Raw genomic sequence first — 22888 nt, forward strand, 5'->3', positions numbered from 1 at the left:
ACACTTATAAACACCAGTGCCGCACACATCATACAGACAGACAGTCTTCTTGAACTTTAACCACCTCAAACAGAACCGGTTGCAGTGCTCAGGCTGGGGAACTGTAGTGGCTTTGGTGTGTTTGAGGTTTTTGGGACCAGTGGTGGCCAGTGCTGTGGGACAGGACAGGAAGTGGGTCATACAACATGACAGGCACTTCTAAAGTGGTCCCTGAGACCAAAGCCTCTGCAGAGTGGAAGGACTTCAGAAGGCCACCGACACACAAACACACACACTGTATCTCTCTCTGGAGCGCTGCATATACATTTCTAAAGTCAGGTCACAGCAGAGTTTAGCAGAATGAAACTGTCAACAGCACAGACACACACACATTGGAATCCTTTAAGCCAGATCACAGCAGTGTCCCTTCACTCAAGTGCCAGAAATGTGCTTCAAGAGTTTCACATCACTATCAGCGCATCAGTCAAAAGCCAGATCAGCTCTATCACGAACACAGACACACACACACACACACACACACACACACACACTGCTGAGAGCCCTGGATCCCCCGGGTGAACCACATACACAATAAAATGTTCAATGCTCATCAGTAAAGGTCTAAACATCTGTAAACTAGACACATTTGCACACAATGTTAATTGTGTATGATATTGATAGATTACATCTTTAATTATTTTGCATAAAAAAAATCTAGTTTGATTTATGCTCAAAACAAGAAAATAACAATAAAAGTAAATAACAGGAAATATCCTCTATGAAACAGTTATATAACTGGTTATATTAGTCTAATTTTCTCATTCATATATATATATATATATATATATATATATATATATATATATATATATATATATATATATATATATATATAAATAACACATTAGATTAAAACAGACAAAATAAAAAGAAGCCTTGGTAACCATATAAGATACTTTAATGCAAACTTTTGAATGGAGTTTGTTCTCTGAGAACAAGCCTATATTTTATTTTTATTAACCTAATTATCAACCTTTTATTAGCCTAGAATCTTTTATCATATGTCTGTTGCTATAAAAGTACTAACAACAAACTTTTACAATACTGAAATTACTACAATGCATTATTTATGTTCTTCTCCTGTACAGTACTATGGGGCCACATGGCTGATAATAACCAGGGGGTCACAGAGCTCGTATTCCCCATTGCTTAGGCAGCCATGACAGGCTTGAGTGGCCGTTTAACCCACACAGCACTGAAGAGTGTTGTCATGCAGCATCAGGCAGTAACCATGAGGCTCATGGGTCTGACAGGTCCACTCATTGCTGGTTAACTGGGAGAAGTGCATTATGTGTTCATCATGTGGACACACACACACACACACACACACACACACACACACACGGTGCTCTTGGGACTCACTGTCTTACTGAATAACCCACTCTTCATTCTGTGTAGAGATGTGGACTCATGAGAACATGCGCGCACACACTCTCACAATCTCAAGTTTGCTATGATATTGTCTACACTTATCAGACATCTGCTTTTTTGAACAGAAAAAAATGCCAAATTATTATCTCTTACAGGACAGATCATCTTAAAATTTCAGTTCTGCTATAACTTACTCACCTATATGACTTTCTTCTGTAGAACACGACAGGAGATCTGTGAAAGAATACTGCTACTGTTTTCCACTCAATGAAAGCATGCAATAACCACAGGCTGTCAAGCTATAAAAAGGAAAGAAGAAACACCATAAAACTGGTTCATATGAATCATGTGCTACATAAGTCATGTTTTACGTCTTATTTTATAAAATAAAAGGCAAAGATGTTGTTGATAACAGAAAACTTCCACAGTCGTTACAATGACAGTCCTAATGTCCTAATTTAGTAACTTACATGAAAACAAAACACAGTGGCTGCAAAATTTCATATTTGAGCTATGACTGTGTGTAAGTTCCGATGACTTTGTGTAAGTTCAGGTAATGTTAACCACAGATTTGAATCATACATCGAAACTTGTTTTCCCAAAGGAAGCCACAACTCAAAAATGCAAATCCTCTTCTGGGTTTTTGTTACTATAAACTTAACCAATTTATGTTTCTGTTCAGCACACTGTTGTATAACACATTATCAGTCATAACAGGAGTGGATATATTATTACATTGCATTTGTCCTTCAAATCATGTATGTTGTTTGAATGTCACCTCTGAGATGTGACTTTAATTTAGCTGTCAATCATAAACGGCCTGCCTGTATAGGAAACACACGTTAGTTAATTCCACATGCACCTGGTCATCTTCCTCTAACCTATGGTGATGTAAGAGATCCTAGAAATTACCGATAACCTTCGCCCTTCCTTAGAACAATGCATACCTGTGCACACACGCCTGAAAACAGACTTCGGTGAAGTTTAGAGTGGTCATTCATGATCACCTGCTCACCTGAGGCTCTGCCATCTATCACACCTTCACTGCAGACTAGAGGAAACACCTCCATCCCCTACAGGCAACACACACACACACACACACACTTTAATAGAGCTGAGACAAAAGCTCAAATCAGTCTATTTGACCCCGTCATAGCTTTGAGAGGAAAATATATGGAAGACTGATACAAATGCACTTCAGATAAATGCAGACAAATAGACATCATCTCTCTCACACGATAAATTGAAAGTTTGATCCAGAAGTCTAAAACTTAGAAATCTGAGGTACAAAATCAGCCAGATTTGTCTTATGTTTGGAGTTCAAGTCAATAAAACACACACCAAACCATTCAGAAATGTGTCAAAAATTTTAGATTTAACTTTTCACTGCTATTAAAAGATTGTTGTTTAAAATTAATAAGGGCAACTTAAATCTAAAGAATGCAAAATAAAGGCATTTTCTCAGACTTTTTGGACCCCACTGTATATAAAATGTAAAGTCTTTGATAAAACTTCTATTATCTCATTTTAATTCAATTAATTACTCATAACATATATACAGTAGGCCATTTATACTGATATAAAACATGTACAGCACTTAAACATTTGCATCTATCTTAATGCACAATCAAATGACCGTCTGCTATGCATTACACAAAGTAATAATAATTTCCTGATAACTCTGAATAAAAATCTGAAGAAACTGCTACTAATATACAAATCAAAGTCATACAAAAAAGAACAAATACCCATGCACTGATTGATAAACCAGCATTTTATTTTATTTCCATTATAACTAGCGCTTTGCACACACAACGCTTTCAGAAAAGCAGAGGGGTTTGTGGCACTCCGGAGAAAGAATATAGAAAAAAAGAGAGAGGAAAAAAAACCCACAATGAAATAAAGATTATTTATATATATTTTTATACCAACCTCACAGCATTTACTCAGCAAGAACACAATATTTGGCAACCAATGACAACTCTAAAACTTCAAAAGTATAAAACACATTTAAGCATCTTCATCGAATACTATAATATGGATCTTCTACATTAACACTGATGACATAGAAAAACATACAAACAAGAAGAAAGCTGCTGGACTTCAACAGTCATCCCTTTTTCATTCATCCTTCATTCGTTTAGAGGACATCAGAGTGCTTTTCTTCGTCCTTCAATCATTTGACGATGTTTGAGTGCATTCCTCCCGAAACTGGCAGCATTTCAGACATAGGCAGGCGCTATTAAAAAGTTAGGAGCCAATGAGCTGCGAGAATTATGCGATGCACGGGGTATAAGTTCTCTTGGAGAGCTCAGCAAGAGCCGCCTATCAACACTACTCGGCTTGGGAGAGAAACATCTTATGTACACATACACACACATTCATATTCAGTCACACAGAAATAAAACCGTCTAAAAGATGACATACACATGTGTGTGCCTCGTACCTACATGCGCCTATATAGACAAACACCACTGACAAAGCCAGTCCAAGAACTGTTACTTGACCTTCTTCCTACAAACAGTCAGATGGATGCACACACACACATTCAAACACACTAGATCCCTAGACAATACGCCAGGTGAAAGGCAACGGCATGTATATGACACCAGTTAATGATGATGTCATACACCCCCACAATGTCATATTTTATTTTTTACCGGATTTTCCCCTAAAAAGATTGCAGGCAGAAAAAACACACACACACACAGAGGAGAAATGAACTGTGTATACTGTATACTTCTACATAATGCCTGTCCAAAAAAAAAAAAGCTTCAGAGGATATATGGAGAACTGAACTAAAACATACATACATTAATGGATATATATAGCTATATTTATGAATAGGTGTCGTATGCTACTACTGATATGTGTCTATGCATGGTCATTGTAACACTACAGACTCTGGTAAAGTGATAGTAAACGATACTGATGGAAATAGGAAATAAAATGTCCCTTCCAGATGTCACCCTGTGTCCACCCCGGTATCCATCCTTATATCCATCCGTTCATCCGAGTGGATCTCAATGTGGTGCGTGTTACGATGAATGCTGGTCTTCAAGCAAGAAAGCAAGGAGAAACTAATCAGGCGTGTGTTGTACTGTGTCTCTTTCTTTTTTTTTGTCACCTGTGATCTCCATCCCGGCCTCTATCTCTTAACATCCACCTCAAAACATTCTTTCTCTCCATTTATCTCACCCCTTCACTAACACCTCACATCCTTGGAAGAAAGAAAAAACACAAAGTCACATTCAGAGCATTTATGGCTGAACATTCCTTAAGGCAACTTTCGCTGATTTTAATAACAATCTCTAACATAAGACATGCACAAAAATACAGTAATGGTAATTCACCTCCAGAGAAGCGACTCAACGCGGTTGATGATTTCAGAGAGGTCAAAGGGGAGGGGCATGTCCGGATCTTCATTACTCCAATAGGGTCGGTCGAAAGGTGCTTCCTCAGGGGGCAAGGTCTGTGCCAAGCTTGACTGGCATCTATTGGGACACAAAAGTGATCAACAACTTTATTATCAATACAAAACAGTAATTTTACTTATCTATATATAATCTTTCATAAACATCAAAAAAAAAAAAAAAAGAAAAGAAACCTGACTACTAACATTGCCAAAAACTCTGAACGGTTATGTATTTACACAATCAATTTCTATACAGTGTAAGATTGATGAGAAAACACCTCCAGGTTATTGCATGTGCTTTCTCTGGAAAGTGTGTGGAAAGTGTTTGAATAGTCAATTTCACCCTAAACACACAAAGAAGTGTGTGTTTGTCTAGGGGAAGTCCACACGTTCATTTCCTGATTTCTTTACGACATACAACAACCTGCCCTAATGACACGTTTATTATGGAACGAAGGATTGCACAGCTTTTGTGTGTGTGTGTGTGTGTGTGTGGTATGGCATCATCCCCTTGCTCTTCCTTTGAACGAAGCCCCAGGAATGCACTTCTGCAATCCTACAAGAGTAAGCAGTGTAAATCACCTTCTAAACACACCTGGTGCTGATTAATATCGCAATCATTTACACCTGGGCAGGTGAAGCCTGTGGCTTTAATTCCACAGTAACTTTGATGTTACTGGATTTCATTTTGTCACCTAATTAATATACAGTGTGGTTTTCACTAGAATGCGACAATATTGCTTCTCGTAAATATGACAAAACTGGGTGTGTTAGTGAGAATGTACAGCATTTCTGGATGTGTGTGTGTATGTGTGCTCTTGTTTTTGTGGCATATCAGGACACAACTCTGTATAATGACATGGGTATGACACAGGTATTACAAGGAGAGGGTGACTTATGATGACATAACCCATGTCCCCATTTTTTAAAACGCTTATAAATCATACAGAATGAGTTTTTTTTTTTAATTTATTGAGAAACTAAAAATGCACAAAGTTTCCTGTGAGGGTAAGGGTTAGGTGTAGGGTTGGTGTAGGGCAATAGAATATACAGTTTGTACAGTATAAAAACCATTACACCCTTGGGATGTGCCCACTTTTCACAAAAACAAACGTGTGTGTGTGTGTGTGTGTGTGTGTGAGATAGAGAGAGAGATAGAGAAGGAGAGATAGAAGGCACATCCTGCTGTTGTTATGCATCAAAAATAATATAAAGATGAGTGTGAACTGTTAACGGCACAAATCTAATGGTATGTGCAACACTGGCTCAGTAAAAGGGAATTGTTTATATAATCAGTGGTTATTTTAGGGTAATGAATAGGGATAAATAATTAGGCTAATGTAAATTTAAACATGCATCAAGATACTACAATTAAACGTTTCTTTTTGTTTGTTTTTTTTTTTGTTTTTTTTTTATAAATTAACTTTTTTATTCAGCAAGGATATATTAAATTTGATCTAATCAAAAGCAAAAATAAAATACATTTTTAGTGTTCCAAAAGACCTCAGTTTCAAATAAATGCTGCTCTTTTACACTTCATATTATTTATTTAAAGAATCCTTTTAGTTTGAATGAAGGAATCCTGAAAATAAGAAATGTTTGCTTATTTTTTTTTTAAGCTGTAGCCTATTCAGTTCAGTGCCATTAATAGTACTGACACACTTCACATTTAACAGAGGGATAACCACTATCCTCACAAACACAAAAAGTTCTCTTGGCTCAAGCAAACATAGGCTGCCGTAAACACTCATCGTCCTCCACTCAAAGCCTGCAGCGGTGCCCAGAGGAGGCCAGTGTTATGGATGAGTCTGTGCTGTCCAGTGGTCAGAGGACAGCCCCTCTCTGACACTATTTGTGGTTATATATTTTGTAAGGGCCACTTAATGGTGGAGTGGCTCTCCTGTTAAGTGCTGTCTCTCCAATTGCACCGGCCACATGAGAGGCTGCATTACACGCCGAGGGTGGAATTAGCATATAGCGCTTCAATATATCATCCTCATACTGCATCAGGGCTTGACAATAACATCCGTTAACATGCGCTAAGTACCCTAATGTAGCACATCAGTTCATAAATAATATGAGAGCTTGTTCTAAACGCATGCGCGTGTGTTTAAACTCTCTCATCATTTACTGGATTATTGGAAGATACAGAGAAGAGGGACTGTGGTGAAAGAGACCGCAATCATACAAATGAATACCAGCAATAAAGATTCACATAAACATACACACTTACAGGGATGGTTTGTACAAAAGTGAACATTTTGGCATCATCTATTATGTTGCTCCAAACCTGTAAATGACAGGTGGAACACAGATGGAGATATTTAACAGAATGTCCAAGGTAACAATAAACTATACTTTTACAGCATAAATTGACCTTAATACTATTGAAGTCAATAGCTACCATCAACTGTTTAGTTAGCAACATTCTTTGGAATACAGTTTTGGCTGAACTATTCCTTTGTACGGAATCACCTCTGAATCATGAATATGCATAACCGAATCATTTAGGTTACAGAAATCCACATACACCTCACCCTACAACCATCTGACTCCCTATCGCATTTCCACACGCAGTCAGTGGTTAAGAGTAAAGACGCAAAGTGTGTGTGTGTGGACTGCTGGAAGTATATTTGGAAGTGTATGCCAACCATCCATACAGATTAACCTCTGCGAGATGCAGTCTACCTCTCCCATCTGACCCGCGCTCAGGAGAGATCGACGTTACAATCACTCATTTCAATTTGCTCTGAAACCCTATAACCCTACAGCCAGGCCTGCTGGAATAGCGGGCTAATGTGGAGGGAAGGAGATCTATCACCTCTGTTCTTCTGGGGGGCAGCTCACATACTCCCACCCGACACATTCGCCGCACTTGAACTTCGACTCGGTCCGCGAACAATGCATCGAACACACACACACGCACACCTTGCCTCCCAGCTGAAACTAACCACTTTAGCTAAAGTGAGTGTTAATTATGGACAGGCAAAGCAGTCAATAAAAGGTTAATGCAGAAGGCAGTGGATAAATTCCTTTAAGCATTGCATCACTGGGCCATCTCTGGGCGGCACGCAAGGCTCTCTCGGTGTCTGATCAATACATTTTACTGTAATGTTCTCCGCATCGATTTCCCTCGCTCTCTGAATCCTCCTCCAACTGAGATAAACTAGAGGAGAGGGGGAGTGAAAAGCAAGAATTAACTGATAAATGAAATGATTAAAACCTCTTTTCAGTTGGACTTTCCCTCTCTTTGACATATCGCTGTGGTTTATAGCACAGTGCTGGACTTCATCTGCGAGGTCGTACATTACCCCCCCCCACCAACTCTTAAAGGGAGTAAAATGCCCTTATTAGACAACATCAGAGCTTCTGCCCGACGCCATTACGCTGATAGATGAAGGGCTAAAATGCTGGGTACACAGACAGGAGACAATGCTAATTGCATTAGCCCACCAGGAGATCATTTACAAGCATACAGCTACAAATGGGCCTGTTTGGTTAGGACATTAGGGTGATGTTAGTCTGTGCGCTATCCTGTATCTGCAAGCGATAAGCATTATTTGTACGACAGCATGTCTATACGAAGTCTGTGGTTTGTATACGCCTGCTGTGAAATTTACAGGTATTTGATGGTGTTACTCATAGGGGGTGAAATGTTTCGTTCTCATTTCGGGTGCACAGGTGTTAAGGGTGTGTGTAGTTTTACGATTTTTGGCAGTGATTGGCCCTGTTCAGAGAATGCCATCAAATGAGTCATGCGAAAACAAGTGAGTCGATCATAAATCACGATTTGGCTCTAAGGCCCATGCAAGCAATCACATCTCAATATAGGAGTACGAACAAGCACACTGATAACATCTTCAACAGATTCTTCAGAGAGTCTCATTTAAAACTATATAAAAAAAGGGTTTGCCTGGGTATAAAACTTTGCTTTTTTATTGTCTCTGAACTAAACTGGAGACCAATTTAATTAAGATTAAATAAAATGAACTGGTAACGTTCAAACTGGGTAGTAAGCACTAAACTAAGTTAAATGTATTGAGCTATTACAGACTGAATAGATCTGAATGGACATTATTTGCCAATGAGATTTAGGAACAATAACAACTAAGTTTCATCAAATTTCCTTGTAGGAAAGCAAGTTCTCGGTTAACTGCAGTAAAAATAAAACTTACATTAAAACGTAGAAATTAAAACTAGTCTAGAATGCATTTTCATGCCACCAAAATAAAAAATAAATAAATTTTAAATAAAATAAAATAAAATAATCTGGAAGTAACTAAAAAAAAGTAGATACATAGTTTAAAATCTCAGTAAGTGTGTGTGTGTGTGTGTATGTGGGTAGATTGGTCAGTACGTGAGTGAATGAGTGGTATGTGATTCTTTTAAAGCCTAATAAAACTAGCATCTGATCTACAATTCCCCTAATTAATAGCTACCAACAACAATAACAAAAAGAACAGACATATTTTGCCACGTGTGTGGGTTGGGAGACAATGAGCAGAGCTATATTTGGGTGGCAATGAATTCACAAGAAACAGAAGGTCTTTAGCATCTGCACGCCAACAGCTCACAGCAGACCACATGAAACAAGCTCTCCCAAGCTCTGCTACAGGACACACAGACACCACAAGAGAAAACGGGACGGAGCCCACCAGCACACCTTTACTGAGTAAAGCTTGTTTGATGTGGTGAGAGTGGGTGTCTGGGTCCTAACCCAACCAGACGACATGAAACACACACACACACAAACACACACACACAGCGGCTGCCTCTAAACGGTTTTCATAATTGGGGTAATAAAAAAAGGGGCTGAAGATTGCAGAGGAGGCCACTGTTGTCTCTGAACTCTCCAAACCAGGTGAACATCTATTAGCCTGTTAACATCGTAACAAATTATCCCACACGCCCCTCCGATCGCCCCCCTCAGGCTTCGTGAAAGAATGCAGCCAGATGTCAACACCAGCCCCAGTTTACAGCACACATGACACGCCGGTACACACCGAGACAGGTTGTAATAAGGAGGAGTGTGTGAAGAGGGCAACAGTCAAGTCTGAAGTCGTTTGTCTGTCAGTCAGCTCCCTTAAATGACACTTGAATAAAGATGCATGGGTCTCCGTGTCCTTGTGGGTCGCTGTCCCACCTGGACAGTGGTCCCTCTGGGTGTCACTAAGGTAAAAACAAATAGTGTTGCTGTAACTTGCGCCCTGACATGTCCAACCATTCCATTTTGTCACGTACTGAGGTGACAGCCTGCCATTTACAACACTGTGATATTCTGGGCCAAAACTAATTAGTGAATTTAAAAGACACTAGGGGTTTTTCACTCTGATGGTGTTTACTTACATGTCTGAATGAAATATGGAGAGGTTGGAAGAAGGAAAAGGCTATATATGCATATGTGTGTGTGTGTGTATGTGTGTGAGAGAGAGAGAGAGAAAGAAAAAGAGAAAAGTGCCTAAGGGAGAGAAGGTTATGAGGTTCTGAATGTTTACAGTTTTTCACAGGGGAGTGTTTGAGGGCCAATAAATCTTAGAGTGATCAGGAAGTGGATAACAGCGAGGTTGGGAACACTAACACTGCGTTTAACATGTTAAATGTCTGCCACATGAAAACAGACAAACGCACCAGTAAAACGATCAGTCTCATGGATACGTAAAAGAACATACACCTGTATGCATACGTGTACTGTGCGATCAACACGACATAAGCTTCAGCCCTGTGGGCATCTCAGAGTGGAAAGACGTGACAAATGTGCCTGTTCTGACAGATGTACTGCAACTTCAGTGACCCACACATGACCACACACAGTCACATGACCCGATCATCTATAAAGCCCACATTATCAAAAAAAGTATTTTGCAGACATGACAAATAAAGAAAGGGAATGATTCATATAGCATAGAATTTAAACTGGTATACACATCACAATATACAAAATAAGTACAAACTAAACCATACATTTTATAATACTAATTCATCTTTAGGTAACATTTCAATGCATACTATATATATATATTTTTTTTTTTTTTTACATTTCAAGTTGTATAAATGAACCTTAAAATAAACTACCCTTCAATACCTTATGGTCAGTAGATCTTTTATTATTATTTTTTTTTATTATTATTTTTTTTTTTTAAGAAATTAAGTTTTATTCAGCAAGGACAAATTAAACTGATCAAAAGTGATAAAGATAATGTCACATGCTATACATAATGTTAATAATAATAATAATAATAATGTTACATACAATTTATATATCAAACAAATGCTGTTCTTTTGAATGTTCTATATTTATTAGTGTCAAAATCTGTTTTCAACATTGATAAGAAATGCTTCTGGAGCACCAAATCTGCAAAATAAGATCATGTGACACTGAAGACTGGAGAGTAATGACTGCTGAAAATTCAGTTTTGCGATCACAGGAATAAATGAATTTAAAATGTAAAATATATGAAAACACATATTTTATCTGGTTATTTAAATTTTTTCACAGCGTTACAATTTTATTTTGTTTTTGATTAAATAAACATAGCCTTGGTAAACATGGGAGGCCTAAAAAAATCTTGCCAACCCCAAACTTTTGAAAGGCAGTGTAACAATTAACAATGGCATATTTTGTTAGTCTGCATTATACTTACAGTCAGTAACTTTTCAATAGGCATAGGCTAGTGCATACAGACATACACACACCTAATTAAACAGTCAAATACAAAAACAATGAATGACGTGAAAGTGATTATATGATTACAGTGGCGGTAGAAGTGGACAAAAAAAAAAAAAAAACACTCAAATTTTGGGTGGTGACACTAGCCCTGTATCATTACTCTATTCAAACAGCATGAATAAATTCATGTCATCTCATTAAAATACAAACAGACCCATGTTCTAACACAAATGTCACTGTTTGCCAACATATCCTGGACACGTACCACTAATATTTCACTTCCGTAAACAGGACAGGTTTGTCTCAGTTACTAAGAAATAATTACACTGAGAGAGCCGCAGGTGCTAAGTGTCATGTCACAAATGACAGCTGCTAATAAGAACGTGTGAAATAAGACGTTTTACCTCTAAATGGGCTTCTCGGGTAATTTAAGAGTACTAGGTGCGAACTGACAAAGTTACAAAGTGACAAGATAGCAGAAAAGGAATTCGTTCAAATATGAGCAGCATGCATGCAGTGAATCATCTACACCTAATCAGAGTGAAAAAAAACACACACACACACACACACAAAAACAGAGGATCAAATTAAAGAAATGGCAGAGAAACATCCACCAGGTGTTTGAAGTCCTGAATCACCTGCTCCTCCTGCTGTGTGAAAACTGCTTTTGCAGCCTATTAAGTAAATAGTGTCATTAAAACAGTGTGGCATTTAAAAGCCTGTGAACTACCAACAATTTGTTTAAGGGAGCGGTCAGGCCGAGCAAGCCCCTCGGGCACTGCAACGAGCAGGTAGCAGAATCAAACACATGGGTAATGGGTGGAGGATATGTGCTTACACAATGAGTGTTTGTAAGACAGAGAAAAAGGGAAGAAAAATTAAGGGAGTAAATTAAATGTGTGTGTGTGTTAACGGTACTGAAGCAGCGTAGTTAAAGTGATAGGTAAACACATGCTTGACACAATCAAACAGGTCATCTTTGTAATGAATAGAATTGATATTTCCCATCCATTGATATTTGGAAAATAATTTGCTGGGTAATGTACCCAGCCCTTTGTCTACACCATCTGAGCTTTACTAGCGTCAACACGCAAACAAAAGCCCACAATGAGGGTTTACAGAAGCCTTTGTGTTTTTGCAGTGGCCTTATACCTTAAGGACTAGCTCAGACATTGAGACTAAAGAGCACATCAACAATTGAACTGGAGAAGGATCTTAAAGAGGACAATGGGAATGTTCCTATTCAAACAGAAATTTCTATAAGGTACAATAGCAGGATAAACATGAGATTTGTTTCAGTTTCCAGTAAAACTCTTGTAATGCAATACAACAGTATAGCGAATCAGGACAAATACAAAGAAAATCCATGTTCAAAATTATTTAAAGAGGTCATAACATTTTTTTTTTCTTACCTTTTGGTCTACTTACAAAAGGTTAACCATAATTGGTTTTTAAACTACCATTATAGCATTATTTATACTACCATTACTGCTGAAAAACAAAAACATACAATTAAAATGTCAACACACAGCTCCATCTAACTTATGATGATAAAATGTTTACTAAACTGCAGGCATGTTCTTGTGCACTGTGATTCTAGGTATAATAAAAATGCAACCAAAAATTCTGTCTGAGGGTGTATTAAGAGAAGTGGGGTATCTTTTGGTTCCAATTTTTTGCACTTTCATTAACTCTTAAAGGGCCATTCACACAGAACATGTTTATGTGTTTAAAAGCAAAAGAAGCAAGGAAGTTGACTGAAAAGAGCAAAGTCTAGAAATGTGTCATGTTTTCAGAATGCCATGCCATGAGCAAGAAGCAGCAAGAGTTGTAGGACATGAGCACAAACGTGTCCGTCTAAAGCACATTTACATAAAACAATGGAAAAGCAGCACAGTGGAATGCAAAAACAGCCCTTAAAGCTACGGTCACGTTGGCAAAATATTTTTCACAGTCGAAAAAATTTACATTTTCTATTGACAGTAGTGTAGCAATGAATGACGCACAGAAATCAGTTTTAAACCAAACGACTTTCTGTTAGTCTACATGGTGAATTCACATAACCCTTTCACCTTCAAACAAAGTTCCTGAACGAGTGGATTCCTTTAAAAATGACTGGATTTCCAATAAAAAAAATAGCAGAACAGAAAGTAAATGTGACTGCACCTTAACTCAGCATTTTCACTTTAACCCAATCGGGCACTAGCTATTACATTTATAAACTACATAAAAAAAATTCCTGCTAGCACATTATTAACAAACCTGTTCTGCACAATTATTACAGACATGATAATTATAGTCATTTAAGTGACACCACAATCATAGATTTAAATGTTATACAACTTTCCTTTTATCATATGTGTGGAAGAAAATGTCAAGTCAGGGAAATCATTGGCTTTTTTTTCTAATTCAAAGAAATGACATGGGGCTCCAAATTTAGTTTTTTGTTCCAGTGGCGGTTTCTTAATTCTTTTTGGACTCGGGACAAAGTTGAAGTCATGAAAATTGTTTTCATAGTATACTCAACTCTTTTATCTCAAAAGATCAAGCAAAATTTGATTCCTCATGATGTGACCTTTGCGTTTTTGCGAGTATAATTCGGCATCGCTGTGTTTAGCAGCAGTAATTGTTTCCTCTGCTTCATGCGATTCCCATTAAAGCTGCATAAACCACACTGTAATCTTTCTGAACCTCGCTGGATGGCTGCGTGCACCCACAGAGCTCAGCTACGGGGGACGGTGAGATGACCGTCTTAAGGGGTTAACTGCTGATCTGCAAACAGCAGGATGGATCGCTAAAGGGGCTCAGTTGTCAAGACTCCCAGACCCTTCACTGGCCCGAGGCCAGTGTCTGAGAGCAAAGAAGTATGAGCCAGACAGCCCAGTCAATCTGAGAGATTACACTCTTCACAACTGTTTAGCCTCTGCACCCCTGGAACGAAACGGCCAACACAAAGTGCATAAAGTTATCATCTGTGGCACTCTGGAGTCTAAAGGCTGCCTGTGAATGATAAAATGAAGCAAAGGGGCAAAAATTGTCCAGAGAGGAGGAGGAAGAGGAGCATAAAAAAGAGGGGGTTAGCCTCTCAAGGGACTCCTAACATACACCGAGTTCAACATCAACATGTCACCATCCATTCCCCCTCCTTCCTGTAAATCTGAGGACCCTGCAGCCTCTTCAGGCCTAATGACTCCTGACTCGCTCCGTCCACCTCCAGCCACACGGCTAGAACAGACAGAAAATCATTCAGCAGCTTGCCTGGATGAATATTTGATGGGGAGAGAGTATTTTTGCCCATGGTGAATAAGAACACAGTATGTGTGTGTATTGTGTGTGCGTCTTGCTTTTTATACATCTATCTCAAGAAAACTTCCCCGAGATTTTTTTTGCTTCCCATAGCTGATAAACGTCATCTAAAGGAACAGTTCAGTGTTTCCACAGAGGTCAAGGACAAGCTTGCTGTACCATGTTAACCACACCAATGTAAGTCGTGGTACAGTAACATGGTACAAATCAATTCTCTTACTATAACCGATATGTTCACAACATCTGTTTGTCGTGGCATCTGGTGCAAAGAGTAAGTCAAATCCGAGTTAGTTGTTTTACGTCATGAGCGATGTTCGTGTGCTTAGCGTCTTACCTTTAATTGAGCTCTTTAGCCAGGCTTTGGCTGCCTGCCATTAAACACACTATAAAACACGGTTTCACTGAAAAACAAAAACATGGAATACAATATGCTGTCTGTCAAGAAAAAGTTTCCGATTCATTCAATCCTACACCGGTTTGCTATTTCAGAGCAAGGCATGTGAAGATTTCGTGCCCTCTCCCACGGTATTATTTGTTGCTCTGACACTCATTCAAAACATCATTATCAAACAAACCCAAAATACCAGGTGAGCTTTGGATGAGGATGGTTCACTTAATTAAAAACGAACAGGTTACAACACCACGCTCCCTCCCCCTTTTGTTGTTTAATAAGAGTGCGAGCTGCGTGCCAAATTTCTCTCCACTGAAGTGGTTTTGAGGTGCTGAATCGAGCAGAGATACTGTATATCATATTGACAGAATTACTGCCGCCACCTGTGACCTCGCTGACGATGCCTTAAGCGCATTTACATACAACTGTCCTGGACCGGGGTTCAAAGTGGATTCGGACTACCTATTTTGAAAGATTTAATTTATTACTTCATGTATGTTAAAACAGATGCCTGAATTATAGTATATGTGCAGATTTAACTCCACAAACCCACACCCAACCCAATATAATGATCTTAAATTAAACCAGCACTGAGAATCGTACAACGCAAATCATTTTCGACAAACATACATTTTTTGACAAGAGCTAAACCCTAGTCTACACAAGTTCACAAAGGGACCAAATTACTTGTGCTAACATCGCGGCTCACCTGCTTTTGTTTGTTTCTAATCTAGCAGATCCTACTTTAGCACTTGTGTCCTGTTCAACAGGATGCTGCTGAGCCCACTGACAAGGCAGGGTGTGATTTGTCACAATTAGTTTCTCATGTCGTGAGGTATAAATTGCTGTTAGAGGATGTATAGTATATGTACAAAGGTACATGTACATTCTTTCATAATAAGGTAAGAGATACATTTTGGTTTTGAAAGAGCTATAAGTATTAGCACAGTGTAAAGACTGTCCTCTCGTGGTGGATAACCGTTCTGGATGTACCTGACTGTGTGTGGGTGGAATGAATATTAGGGATGCGTGATGTATTGGTAAATTATCAGTTATGGCCCGATATGAAAGATTTTAATTTGATCATATCAGTCAATATGGGATGTAAATTGTTTAATATTGCATATTTCATAAAGTGCATGCTCATTTGCCCATTTATTTCATATTTTTAGATTTATATTACAAGAACCATCACTAAAACACTCAGAAGTTTGCAAATATCAGACATTATATTATGATACCTTAGTATCTGTATTCAATTGCAGCATTTAAAATGAATCGTTTATTAAGACAAAACAGACAGAATTATAGAATCACCAATTCTTCAGTTTTCTTGTTTGAGAAGTGATTTCCCTTGGATATAAATCACAACAGGGAAGAAAAGTTGGCAGCGGCTTTAATATTTGCCAAAAAAAATTATCAAAATGATCAACACTGGCAATTTTTTTTTATATTGGTGCATTTCTAATGAATACTGTCATTGAAGAGAAATAAAGAGAAACCAGCATCAATAACCCGATTTTGTGCTGCAAAAAACACGAACAAGTTATCTCTTAAATGACTCGAAGAATTTGTTATTTTCAGAAACATTGCTTTGTGTAATAATATTAATAATAATATGGACCCTGTAGCTAAACAAATCACACAATAATGGCCATGCTAAAACAGACTCAGTCCCTTGATGATGCTACTGTGGCTAATCTGAACGAGAGGAGTTTTATAGAGAATGTTGGAGGGCAGCCTTAGGGAAGGACACATGACGTGGGTGGATCCCCGTGGCACCCTGCCCCATGGCCCTGTCCACCCCACACATCACTCACGCCTCAAATACAGCACACACGGCTAACCGCTCCCCATGAGACGTGGGAGTACATTGTCTGATCGCTGTTCACAGTACTGAACAGATACAAATGGTTTATCCATGTAGCTCCGTGGACCCCGGTACCTCTCACGGTCTCTCTGGCATTCACCTGAGAGGGCTGAGCGACAGGCGTGCAAATCTGCAGAGGCTGAATTTAATGCTCTAAAAAGCACAAGGGCCACTGCTACCATCATACCTTTAATCAGAGAGAACGAGAGAGAAAGACAGGCCAGGGTTATGCTCAAATCTCAGACTAGGGGAGCGACATGAACAACAGATGCTCTTACAAACCAAAACAGGAACAAGGAGTCAACACAAGGGAATCGCACACACTCTCTCTGATTGGAACAGCGGCATGCTCTGAGTCGCTCTCATGTCGAACAGGCAGTAAAAGGCAAGTTCAACTCAGTTCTCTGATGCTCTTTGAAAATGAAATGCCTCTGGGGTGAGGCCCAAACTGGCTCTGGTAAGTTATTGCAAATCTAATACAGTTTGGAGGCTGTTAACTGACAAACAAGTCAGCAGGAATGTCCCACATACTGTAGCAACAATAGGGAGTCATTAGGATGTATGATATATCAGTGAAATATCAGTCATAGGTCAATATTACAGATTTATAAAGGGGTCATCGAATGCCCATTTTCCACAAGTTGATATGATTCTTTAGGGTCTTAATGAAAAGTCTATAACATACTTTGCTTAAAAATTCTCAATGTTAGTGTAAAACAACATCCTTTTTACCCTGTCAAAAAAGCTATTTTTTAGAGAAAGCCGTTTTCTTGCATGCCGTTTTAAATGCGAATGAGCTCTGCTGACCCTGCCCCTCTCTTCTGACTCCGTGGGAGGGGCCTGGGTCTTTGTGACGACACATAGATAAGACGCTGAGAATGGCTTGATTTGAGAAAGGGGCAATGAATGTAAAAAAAAAATAAACTGGGTGAATTTTTTTATTCATTATAGGGGGGTTGTGTACACACACTGCCAACACACATTTATGTTCAAACAACATGTTAAAGTGTATTACAGTTATTACATTGAGTCATTATATTGGTCGATGTGTGGCCAGTTAATTCATATTATATATATATATATATATATATATATATATATATATATATATATATATATATATATATATATATATATATATATAAACACATGCTCATTTTATATTTAGGTTAATCTCCAAAAACATTAAACATTTCATAACTCTATTTTACCAATAACATTTAGCTAACAATAATACAATTAAAACAAATTATATTGTACATTATAATGTTGTGATGCCTAGATTCATTTGTTGTATTAAAATGTGTACTCAGTTTGGTGTCAATATAAAAGATTTGAAATAAATGTGAGTGTGTGTGTGTGTGTATATATTAGGGGTGTAACGGTATGCAAAAATCATGGTTCGGTACGTACCTCAGTTTTAAAGTCACGGTTCGGTTCATTTTCGGTACAGTAAGGGAAAAAATGCAAACATTAACTGCAGGTTATTTATTATTATATATATATTTTTTTTAATACTTTTTGATAAAATATATATAAAATAAAAAAGCATAATAAATAAAATACTCATGCAAAGTTCTCCACTGAATAAAATACTCTCAGTCTCAAACCAATATCATATAATAAAATATAATGAAAAATATAAATAACTACGCTTACAGTGCAGCATTACCAATCCCTCAGATTTCGTTATTGCGTCGGACCGATCGGAAAGAGCAAAGGTCTGTTGTATTTGCCGACGGGAGCTGCGTTTGAGTTACAATCGTTTTTTTTTTTTACGGTGTCCTTTATCAGTAGGCTTTATATTTATGCTCAACACGAAGTATAGATATTGTTGTCATGAAGACAAGAGCCTGGTCTGTCAGTGTTCTCCCTCTATGTCAGCTACAGTATCAGCAGCAAGCCAGCACTGTGTCAGGCACGATTCTGGTGTGTAAAGACACAGAAAACGCGAAGCAGCCGTCACGCAACTGACACGCATCAGAAACGCCACGCTCACGCCACGCAGCCGGTGTGTCACCAGCCTTAGAATCAGCTGCAGGGCGGGATTAACGCTGAATGCGATGACTTCCGCCACTTAATATGTTCATTTGGAAACACGAAATTGTATCTATGTTCCATACACAAAATATTGCATTCGGTACACACGAGCACTGTACCGAAAAGGTCCGGTACGAATACACGTACCGTTACACCCCTAATATATATATAATGTATTATGAAGTGTATTGTGTATTGTGATGGTGTCTGCTTATAACAGTTCTCTATAAAAAGTGTTTTAATTACTTGGTGTTTCACTAAACGTTAAGAAAACTCGGACTTGATACACTTATTGGCTGTTAGGCCCAAACTGGCTCTGGTAAGTTATTGCAAATGTAATACAATTTAGACGCTGTAAACTGGGAAACTAGTTAGCAGGAACATCCCACCAAAGAAACAACAGTTAGTCAGTGTCTTGGGGTAATTAATGTGCCATGTTTTGATTGTTATGGAATTTAAAACTGCTTTTATGAGTGTAATTTTCAGCCTACACACACTGGAGAACAGACTCAACAAGCTATAGCTCCCCAATTTTGTCATGAACTTCCAACCCACATATTTCTAGCTACCTACAGAAAATTGTGAAACCCTCTGAGTTTTGAACAACCTAGACTTGGAACATAATACTGCAGAGGAAAAGTGTGGTGCAACAGCAAAAGTGTGATGTTCACAAACATGGAGGAGGAAGAGAACATGGAAGAAAGCAGAAAGCACACATATGGAATAAAGGGCTAAAATGAAACATATGGAAGAGAATTAAGAAGGGAAGAGAAAACAGGCACTGAAGAGGCGTTTCCGCTCAAGTCCTCTGGCATCAGTATGTTAATGCTGCCAGCTTCCTCTGCTTATCCTACACAGGATCTTGCTAAGGCATATCGCCTTCAGCAGAGCCTAGCATGAACCTGGCACCAACACCACCTCAAACACACACACACACACACAACAGTCTGCCCCTTTCTCTTTAGTTATTCATAAGGTGGCATGTGTGCCATTCTGACACAAAGTACATGACAAATGCCACATGTCTAGCAATTCGCTCTTACATGTTATATGATCCAAAATCTTCACAGTCAAATACAACCATTGGGTGACTTATAATTATTTGGTGGTAATGGACAGCATGCCAACATATGTTGAATATGGGAATAGTTCACCCATAAAATGTATTTGCCATTATTTATTCACCCTTATGTTGATGCAAACCTGTATGACTTTCTTCAGTTGAATATGAAAGGAAATACCTGGAAGTCAATGGTCACCAACACTCTAGTGTTCTAAAAAAATAAAGTCATGCAAAATGGCATTAAGTAAGGGTTAAGTAATCCCTTTAAGTGCCATTTTACCTATATTGCTCCTTTAACACCCAACATACCTCTGGACCCAACATACTTCTGGGCTCTCATTTTCTCTCTGTCTATTTCTTCTATCTGAATTAAGGTTGAATTCTGGATCTCTGCCTTTGGCACTTGGTTTAGTTTGCTGTGCTAAACACATGTAGCTGGCACTATTAAATTATCTCCATATCAGTGAGAAACAGTGTCACATATCTATGCCAAACCTAACAAACATAAACAACCTCATAATATGCTGAGAGAGGAGTAAATAGAATTTACAATATACCAGATGGGGAGAGACACATTGAAAAATAAATGGAGAGAAAGAGGGAGAAAGAGAAAAAGAGTGACATTTCTCCCCACTTCTCTTCCGACACCAGGAGAGGATTGTATTGTCTAAGCTGTAGCTAAAGCTGGATGCCTTATTCATTGTTTTTAATTGCTCTGTTGATCAGTGGCTTTCAAAAAACCTCTGTTATAATCATCCCACAATAGATCTGTTACCGCTTCTGACAAGCTGAATAAAATACTCAGCAGCACCTTGGGAGATTCAACAAAGGCTTATGAAAAAGAGAAGACAGGAATATTTTGATGCAAACTAAAGTTGTTGTTGTTATTTTATTTTATTTATTTTTTGCTCCGTGATTAAGCAATATCCAGTGAGAAAGAGAGCTGTCTGAATATCAGCACGGCTGTGATTTGGTCATTAAGAAAATCATGCTTAAGTTAACATTCAGCTTTAGGTTTAGGGTTAGAGGTCATTCATTTTCTTTTATGTCTCCTATGCTCACCAAGGCTGTGTTTAGTTGATTTCATAAGTACAATAAAACATTAATACCCTGAAATATTACTACAACTTCAAATACATGTTTTCAATTTCAATATATTTTAAAATGTAATTTATTCCTGTGGTGGCAAAGCTGAATTTACACTCCAGTCTTCAGTGTCAATAATAATAAACAAATACATATTTTATTTTGATTCTTTGATGAACAGACAGTTTAGAAGAACACCATTTGTTCGAAAAAGTTCGAAACATTTCTTTACAGTCATTTTTTATCAATTTAACCTGTTAAATGTCACCCTGTCCCGTATACGGGACGCCTACGTTGACTATACTATATTACAATCAAATTTAATCTAATCTTGACAAACTATATATCGTTGGAAAGGTCTAAGACTCCCAAATATATATTTTACCAATATTTTTTTGTTAAAAATTATGTAGGAAAAGTAATAGATTAATTTATGAAAAGAGTGCACCCTCAGAAATCTACATTACAAAAGGAGCTTTGACCTTTGTTTAAAAAAAAGACTTCCTCGTTGCCTTTTTCTCTATCACATTTTAGAAATCATCAGAAGTTATATATCTTGTTGAACAAAACTATCAATTTATTCATTTAAAAAATCTCACTGATCCCAAATTGTTGACCAGTAATAAGAAAATATGTCAATTTTCCCTGCCATGTAAATGGTTCCAAAACAGGTAATTATGTATTGTGTAAAATTAGATTGAACAAGAACTGTTAGTGCTGTTTGCTTGCTTGTTAGTCACTTACCCTCTGCAGAACAAAGCAAACTTAAAATAAATAAACTTGAAATAAAACGACACCTATCACTGACATTTGATGGGAACATGAAACTGACACTTTTTTGTCTATATGCTAATGAACGTAACATCAACACACCTTACCTTTTAACAGGTTAAATTTTTCAACAATATGCATAATAAAAAACCAAGCCATTGCTGTAAATTTTGCAAGCCTTATGAAATTTTAAACAGCCAATCAGGTGGCTTTTATTCTCTTTAATCTCCTGGAGGCAGCCAATAGGGAAAGAGCCTTGGGTGAGCAGGGCCTAGCGGGGATCCAGCCTGCGGCTGCTAACACTGCCTGTGCTAAACTAAACACTATATTTCTCATATTTATGCTTATCTACTACTAAAACTTTCAGCATTAACTTTCTGTTTTGCTTTAACACATCACACGACGAGAGATCCAGAAAGTCTTGTTTTATTAAGCAATGAGGTTGTTGAATATAATTTTGATTTTACCATCCAAATTCAAAAATTCACAAACCAAAAACTACAATCAATCCTCCATGTGAAACTTACCTAACATAAAGCACTGATGCTGATAGTAGCATGTCATTTTTACTGATTCACTACAGCCATGAGAAACAGATCAGACATGAAGACCACAGAAACATCACTCTCCTCTCATCATGCTTCACAGCACTGGACGGGTCACTTTTAAGAGATGCACAACAAAAGCCAGCCCACGCTCGCATCCTGAGTATTGCATTGAAAGAAGAATTTATTGAAGGATGTAACTATATATATGTGTACAGGAGTTTTTGGAGATAAAAAAGTGACATATTCTGAAATGGCCAATTCCATCTCCTGAGCTCAACCTGATTGAGCATGCATTTCACTTGCTGAAGACAAAACTAAAGG

At 38.0% G+C, this 22888-nt stretch overlaps 1 protein-coding gene across 2 annotated transcripts in view; it reads right to left on the reverse strand.

The window, feature by feature from the left end:
* Positions 1-3169: 3169 nt before the first annotated feature.
* Positions 3170-22888, reverse strand: part of LOC127961773 (alpha-ketoglutarate-dependent dioxygenase FTO) — a 127436-nt gene continuing 107717 nt past the window's right edge. For both annotated transcript variants that reach the window (XM_052561024.1, XM_052561025.1), the window contains 2 exons: positions 4764-4904; positions 3170-4630 (listed from right to left, as the gene is read on the reverse strand). In XM_052561024.1, coding sequence (XP_052416984.1) covers positions 4624-4630; positions 4764-4904 — 148 coding nt within the window. In that variant the 3' untranslated portion in view covers positions 3170-4623. The remainder of the gene's footprint in view (positions 4631-4763; positions 4905-22888) is intronic.

This window comes from Carassius gibelio, chromosome B7, assembly GCF_023724105.1.
Source record: "Carassius gibelio isolate Cgi1373 ecotype wild population from Czech Republic chromosome B7, carGib1.2-hapl.c, whole genome shotgun sequence".
NCBI lineage: Eukaryota > Metazoa > Chordata > Actinopteri > Cypriniformes > Cyprinidae > Carassius > Carassius gibelio.